The following is an 8,118-nucleotide window of genomic DNA, read 5'->3' on the forward strand; positions in this document are numbered from 1 at the left end:
GGGTTTCGTGGAGAAATTCTTTGGTTTTTATTTCACCAAGACACAGACGTGTATCAGTACACTCGGCAGCTTTGTGTCATCCCTCTCCGTCTCCAAGGCCTGCACACTACTGAAATACACAGAGAATGAATTAGGCACACCTGTGCACCATCAGCTGTTCCAGCCGCGTCATCTGTGCGCCACTCCCGCGCACTACCTATCTCCCCTGCAGACCACGCCCCAATCCTGCACCCTGCCACAGACCTTTATGGCATCTAATACCTGTTTTAAACAGGCCTTGAATGTCTTAAAAACAAGCTTTTGATGGTTTTTGCTAAATAAATTAGAAACTCAGCCTCTCTGTTGAGGCTGCCCCTGCAACCCGGTAACGGATAAGAGGTGGAGAATGGATGGATGGATTGTACAAAAAAAAATTAACCTCACATGCATTTCATTGCAGTCTGCATATTTACTGCAAAAATTGGTTACACTATGTCTTGTAACTAATTCCACTGCTTTGTCCATGGGACGTGCATTTATTATATATCATAAAACCCTTTATCATAACAACTTTTGTGTACAATGCTGGTTTTGACCACCTAACTTGTTTATATCTTTCATGAGTGTTAGTGGTTCCAAAATACTTTAATGTGGCAAATGCGATTACATATGCCATATACTCCTTCACTTGTACAATTTAGGGGTTTTATTCATTTTTACTTGGAAACAAAATATGTTCCACTGTGGCGTCTGACAGTTGTTGACACCAAGGCCTCAATCAGCTTTTATCTTGTCACTCGGTTTTTTTTTTTTTTTTTTAAATAGGATTACTTCTGTCCATTTTGTAACTATAGTTTATAAGAAATGACGGTGGAAAAATATAGTACACGGCATAACAAACATAAAATGCATGTAATAATGTTCCTGAAAGTTTACTCACCTTATTGGGAGAGATCAGATTAATGTTTGAATGTTAAAAAGCCAGTGTCAACAAGGTGCAAAAGAGACGATTTGTTTTTCCTGAACCAGTCCATTATTCCAAACAACAAGTTCATGACATCAGACCCTACCTGAAGCGTGGTTCAACATGATGAACCACATACTGTAGTGTGATGAAAGAAAAGGATACCGGATGCCACGAAAACCCACAATAAAAAGGTAATATCTTCTGTCTTTTGTGATAAGTCCAACACTCATCTGTGATTCGTGCCAAACATACTGTTTCAAGGAAGCTTATTGGAAATAAAAAAGCAATGTTTTGAAAATCCCAACTTTTTTTTTACATTCAGAGTTCATCTCATCATAGAGGTAGTTTTGTTATTTTCTAAACCTTTTTGCATTTTTTTTCATTGGCTGCTTGATCAACCCAAGGCTTGCATGAAAGCTCTCAAGAAGGAATGAAGATTCCCTTCTGAAGTCTTCTGAGGCAGCAGCTGTGAGTCCTGGTATTTGGGCTCCTTGTGTAGCCTGCCTGAAATCAGCCTCTGCCTCTGCCTCTAATGAGGAGATTTCAAAACTTCCGACTCAGTTGGGACACTGTAAGATGTAAATAAAAACAGAATGCAATGATTCGCAAATCTAATAAAACCATATTTTATTCCCAATACAACAAAACATATCAGATGTTGAAAAAAGTGACATTTTGCCGTTTCATGGAAAGCGTTTGTTTCTCTTGAGTTTGATGGCAGCATCAATTAATTTAACAATTAATCACATCAGATCTGGGATTGTCGATATTGTGAATATGTAGTACAGACCAATAGTTTGGACACAATTTCTCATTCAAACAAATGGGGTAGTGTGTCCAAGGTTTTGGTCTGTAATATATATATATATATATATATATATATATATATATATATATATATATATATACACACACACACAAAAACACAGAGACTTACACGATCGCTGGTTATATTGACATAGTTTAAATCCTAACATTTAATAGACAGCATTTCAGAAAACACATCAGAGAAGTAGACACAATACTTGCTGATTACTAGATGTTAATGATTCTCTGTAGATGATGATGACAGTGCTTTAGGAGGCTTTCACAGAGATGTTAGAAAGAGTTAAACTCACTAAGTGAAATATCTTTGCATCGACATCTGTCTATAGATGTAGCACAAAAACCATCACCTGTCTTACCCTCTCTACAGACAGACAAAAACATTGACATTTGGAGAAGTTAGAAGTTTAAAGTCTAGCTGGTCTACTGGGATTAAATAAATCAGAAATGATTGATTTCAGTTCATCTTTTCATGTTCTCAGACATGTATTCTAATTTTGTTACTTCTTCAGGCCAAAATATGTGAGAACACAGTTAACCCTTTGAAGATAAATGACACATCTCTAATTATGTTTGTCAATCAATTGGAGCAGATTTGTTTTTACTCTTTCTACAATATGTTGGCTTCACTGGAACCTGGCTTCAAAATCTGAAGTGTGACGATGAGTTTTACTGCTTTTCTAAACCAGGGGTACAACATTGCATAGATCACAGGGTTTATACACGAATTAAAGCAGAACAGATAACCGGCAAAATATCCAGAAGTTTGATCAAAGGGACCTGCAAAGTAAGCACAATAATACGGGCAAAAACATGTCAAAAACACAACAATTAGAACACCAAGATTTCTTGCTGCTTTCAGCTCAGATTTCTTTGGTGCTGCTGTTACTGAAAGATGAAATGTGACACTTGTGATGTGAGAGCGCATGGCACGAGCGTGAGACAGAGCCACCACAAACACTCCCATGTACAGAACTACAATGGCCGGGTTTCCCAGATCCAACCTCTCTTAAGGATTTAAGAGAGGTTCAAAGAAGGTTTGAACTAAGAGAGAATCCTAAGATACGGGTGTTTCCCAGATGACTTCTTAACACCGTTCTTTAGTTTCGCTCTTTCAGACGCTCTTTGGAGCAGCTGTACGGTTCTGAAACCAAATGAATCGATGCCAGGCAAATCGATCACCGATCACTATCAGCGCATTTTCACACGCAGCACTGCTGCCTAACGCACTAATTCACTGCTGCCTGTGCGTTATAATAAAAAATTAAGATGATAAATATAATTCAATGACCCTTTTTCATCCAAACGGTGTGTTACTCCGTTATTTCTGGCTACAGTGAGGCTTTTTTTCCCCACACACGGAGACCGGGAGTAAACGGGGTGGGCGTGTGTGTGCGTTCAAAAACATGAGCCAAGAGAAGGTGAGTTTCGCAAATCGCAACGTGGAATTACAGCAAACCCTGGTTTTTCGCAGGGGTTATGTTCCAAAAAGAACCCGTGATAAGTGAAATTCTTTTTACAATTATAGAGGGCTTCAGATTGCAGAGATCATCCCCGCCTCGCACGTATTCCTCCTCTTCTGAATGATGCTGCATCCCGACTCGCGCTGTATACAGCGCGAGTCGGCAGGTGGGTTTTTTCAAGAGAAGAAAATAGTTATGGGTCGTTGTCTTCGCTCTTTTTTCTTCTGGGCAAAAATATTCTTTAATATAAACCGACACCATTGATTATATTTGAGACTGTATGAACGATTCATCAAAGGATCTCGTTCTTCAGCTGCTGCTTCCCTGTCATCACATAGGGGCTCGGGCTCGGGCACGGCGCAGGTGTCCCCGCTGCCTGACAGCCCGGTCCGACAGCACGTCCAGGGGACTGAAGTGCTGACGCACGAATGCGTTCATATAGACAGTTCTGCTTCGCGCACGGTGACGCGGTTGATTTGCAGCGAGAACATGCTGTAAAGCAGCCAAATTATCAAATAAATGATATTCATGATGATCGTTTTATTTGTGCGCATAAAGCATATACAGGAACACACTTGTTATTCCTTATTTTTCTTTTTTTCCCCCTTTGCTGTCACCAATAAATGCTAAACAATATAAATCTAAAGTATAAAATAAATCAAAATTTGTGCGGGGTGCATTGTTTTAATATCTCATTGCTTGGTGTGATATTGATTTGCCTGACGCGGCTGGATCTGTGAGTCTTTGTTCACTAAGATGGTTGGAAAGACTGGGTCAGCAGCATCTTTCATTTCTTTCTTAATGAAAGAGATACTTAAGCTAAGAGCAACTCTGGGAAACGCGATTTTCTTTCACAGGCTCCTTAAGAAGGTTTGAAAGAAGTCTTTCGCTGTTAAGAACTACTTAACTGATCTGGGAAACCCGGCCAATGACTGTAACTGGAATAATAAATGTTATGACAAGATCAACAGTTCCTAACGTGTAGTCAACATCTAATACACATTCTCCATAACAGGAACTATGCCTGCCTGGATTAATCAGGTCATCTTTGACAAAGAAACTGTTGAAGCAAACAGAGCACACCCAACACAGACAAACACACAGTTTCACTGTTCTCACAGTAACTCTGGTTGGATAATGCAGAGGGTCACAGATGGCTATATAGCGCTCGACTGATATGAGAACCATAATTCCAACTGAGGCAGATGTGATACAATATGCCATACAATCAAGCAGAATACACGTCAGATCACCAAGGAACCAACATGATGTGAGTCTGAGGATTTCAAACGGCATCAACAGGAGACCCACAAGAAAATCTGTGACAGCCAGAGAGAGGAGGAGGATGTTAGTTGGAGTGTGGAGCTGCCTGGAAGGAGACGGAAAGCATTCAAACTTACTTCGACTGCTGTTAAGACATTTTAAATTAGGCATGTGTGATAAGAATAAAAAATACAAAAAAGAAAACAGGTTCTGCTTGAAAGTGTTCTCATGCCTGAAATGGAAGACTGATATGATGACAAGAAGGTTGAGAGCCACAATCAGAAGAGAGATGAGGGACAATATTATCTGAGACAGTTTCCGTTTTGACCCAAAAGATGCATTTTCTTTGCAGGAGATGTTGGGCAATTGTGGAAAACAGAGGTCTGCTCCATCCTGGGTCTCCATCTTCAGAGATCTGCACAAATCTCCAGCTCCGGATGCTTTCTGAACAACATTTTCTTATAAACCTTAGAACCCTTTCCTCATCAGTCCCCCTCTTTCTCTTGATTGGACAGTTATTACATCACTTACCCAATCTGCATATCACACCACTTACTTGCCTTCAGCTTTCTGCAATTCCTTTTTGATTTCATTGTTGGAAAAAAGATATAATTTTAAAGTTCAAAAGTCTTCTTACCAAGGTTACAATGGTAATTAAAGCTGCAAGCAGCGATGAACGGGCCCTCGCACTCACGGCCACCGCCCCCCATAAGCATATCAGAAATGACACCACCCACGACTCTCTATGTCAAACCATTCAAAAGTTATAGCAGAAAAAAGGAACAACCAATCAGAAGAAGGGGCGGGGCTAATTCAGGCCAATGAAGGTCAAGGACTCCATACAGAATCTGATGACACCACCCACGACTCTCTATGTCAAACCATTCAAAAGTTATAGTAGAAAATCGGGACAACCAATCAGAAGAAGGGGCGGGGCTAATTCAGGCCAAAGAAGGTCAAGGACTCAATACAGCGTCCAATGACACCACCCACGACTCTCTATGTCAAACCATTCAAAAGTTATAACAGAAAATAGGGAGAACCAATCAGAAGAAGAGGCGGGGCTAATTCAGGCCAATGAAGCTCAAGGACTCAATACTGATTCAGATGACATCACCCACGACTCTCTATGTCAAAACATTCAAAAATGTATAGCAGGAAATATGGACAACCAATCAGAAGAAGGGGCGCAGCTAATTTTCACCAATTATGGTCAAGGACTCAATATCGAGTCCCATGACACCACTCACAACTCTCTATGTCAAACCATTCAAAAGTTATGGCAGATAATAGTATTCTAGGGGGCGCTGTTGAGCCGTTAGGCCACGCTCATTAATGCAAACCATGAAATATCAAATGTATCGCCAAGCCTGGCTTGCGAGCAAAATTTGGTGACTATCAAATATGGACCAATCACATGAAGGGGGGGCGCGCCTTTTGGCGTCTAGCGTCGCCACGGTAACACTTTTGAAAGAGAAAAGTAATGCGCGTAGTCGCAAGATGAAGACGCACATTTTGATGTATAACACACCTGGGTGCACGTTACGGTTCGGTCCGTATTAATTGCCGAAGGAATGGCATAAATTGCGCCAAAATTACACAGTTAATTCAAAATGGCCGACATCCTGTTCGGTTTCGGCAATGGCGCCAAGAGACTTTCCTTTACGTTGCGACATGATACAGGTGTGTACCGATTTTCGTGCATGTACGTCAAACCGTATTGTGGGGCTTGAGGCACAAAGTTTTCCGGGGGGCGCTGTTGAGCCATTTTGCCACGCCCATTAATGCAAACCATGAAATATCTAATTTATTGCCAGGCCTGGCTTGCGTGCCAAATTTGGTGCCTTTTGGGAACTATCAAATATGGACCAAACAGATGAAGGGGGGGTGCGCTTGTTGGCGTCTAGCATCGCCACGGTAACACTTTTGAAAGAGAAAAGTAATGCGTGGTGTCGCAGGATGGAGACACACATTTTGATGTATAACACATCTGGGTTCACGATACGGTTCGGGCCGTATTAATTCTCGAAGGAATGGCATATATTGCTCCAAAATTACGCGATTAATTCAGAATGTTCAAAATGGCCGACTTCCTGTTCGGTTTCGGCCATGGCGCCAAGAAACTTTTCTTTAAGTTGCGACATGATACAGGTGTGTACCGATTTTCGTTCATGTACGTCAAACCGTATTATGGGGCTTGAGGCGCAAAGTTTTTTCGGTCTGAACCAATCAGATGAAGGGTGGGCGCGCTTTTTGGCGTCTAGCGTCGCCACGGTAACGCTTTTGAAAGAGAAAAGTAATGCGTGGTGTCGCAGGATGGAGACGCACATTTTGATGTATAACACACTTGGGGGCACGTTACGGTTCGGGCCGTATTAACTGCCGAAGGAATGGCATAAATTGCGCCAAAGTGACACGATTAATTCAAAATGGCTGATTTCCTGTTGGGTCTCGGCCATGGCGCCAAGAGACTTTTCTTTAAGTTGTGTTCTGATACAGGTGTGTAGCGATTTTCGTGCATGTACGTCAAACCGTATCGTGGGGCTTGAGGAACAAAGTTTTCAAGGGGGCGCTGTTGCGCCATTTTGCCATGCCCATTAATGTAAACCATTAAATATCAAATTTTTCGCCAGGCTTGACTTGTATGCAAAATTTGGTGACTTTTTGGGCATGTTTAGGGGGGCAAAAAGGCCTTCCTTTTGTCAGAAGAAAAAGAAAAAGAAAAAGAAAAAAAATTCCTACAGATACAATAGGGCCTTCGCACTGAAGGTGCTCGGGCCCTAATTATACAATTGTACAACATAATGGCTGGTGAATAAATACAACTATAATACCAGTGTTTGTAAAAGGTGGTTAACCAGTAACGTGACAAAAAGAAAAAAAAATGCAAGGATATTCCCACCCCTAATGTGTTGGAAATAAATGTTTTTTTTAAATGGGGAATATTATGGAAAATGTATTCATTTAAGGCTTGAGAATGAAAGTTTTGTGTCTGGGATGCTGACTAGAAGATAAAAATGTGTTGAGTTTGCCGCCCTAGTTGTTATGGATTTCTTTCTTGAACCCAAGCGCAACACCAGACAGGGTTAAACTTTAGCCAAAAGCACAGCTTAGTTTAATTGAAAAAACACAAAAAAGTCCCACGGGGAGTCCACAGAGAGATGTACAAAAAAACTCCTTCTTCACGCAACCCGAAAATCACAAAGGCAACAGAGCAACAAGCAAACAAGCAAACAAGCAAACAAGCAAACAACTAAACAAACAACCCAACAAAACGAACAAGCCCCGAGCTACTGGCAGCCCCGCTCTTTAACTTTTCTTTTCGATGAGCTGACAAGCTGCAGCCGTGGCTCAGAGCGCGACTGCGCTGTCCGCCGGTGCGGGCCCGGCTTGACCTCGTCGCTACGCGCGCAGCTCTTCTGGCCACACGCTGTGCTGACTCTGTGCTCCCAGCGCGATCGGGCTGTGGAGGAATGCCCCGCCCAGCCAAGCCTTAACACTACCCCCCCCCCTCTTGTTACAGATCCCAGATGTTCAAACCACAACACCCGAATCTAAAACACGGCGGACGGAGGGGGCCCGGAGGAGGGCCCAGGCAAACACAAAGTCTTGTGGGGGGTT

The 8,118-nt window shown here is 42.0% G+C and overlaps 1 protein-coding gene across 1 annotated transcript; it reads right to left on the minus strand.

Moving 5' to 3' along the window:
- Nucleotides 1-2,381: 2,381 nt before the first annotated feature.
- LOC133446364 (trace amine-associated receptor 13c-like) lies at nucleotides 2,382-4,902 on the minus strand. The gene is made up of 3 exons (XM_061724380.1): nucleotides 4,730-4,902; nucleotides 4,143-4,603; nucleotides 2,382-2,746 (listed from the first exon to the last, which is right to left on the minus strand). Exons 1-3 carry the CDS (start codon nucleotides 4,900-4,902, stop codon nucleotides 2,382-2,384), a joined length of 999 nt encoding a protein of 332 aa, XP_061580364.1.
- Nucleotides 4,903-8,118: the final 3,216 nt, after the last annotated feature.

This window comes from Cololabis saira, chromosome 6 (assembly GCF_033807715.1).
Source record: "Cololabis saira isolate AMF1-May2022 chromosome 6, fColSai1.1, whole genome shotgun sequence".
NCBI classification, from domain to species: domain Eukaryota; kingdom Metazoa; phylum Chordata; class Actinopteri; order Beloniformes; family Belonidae; genus Cololabis; species Cololabis saira.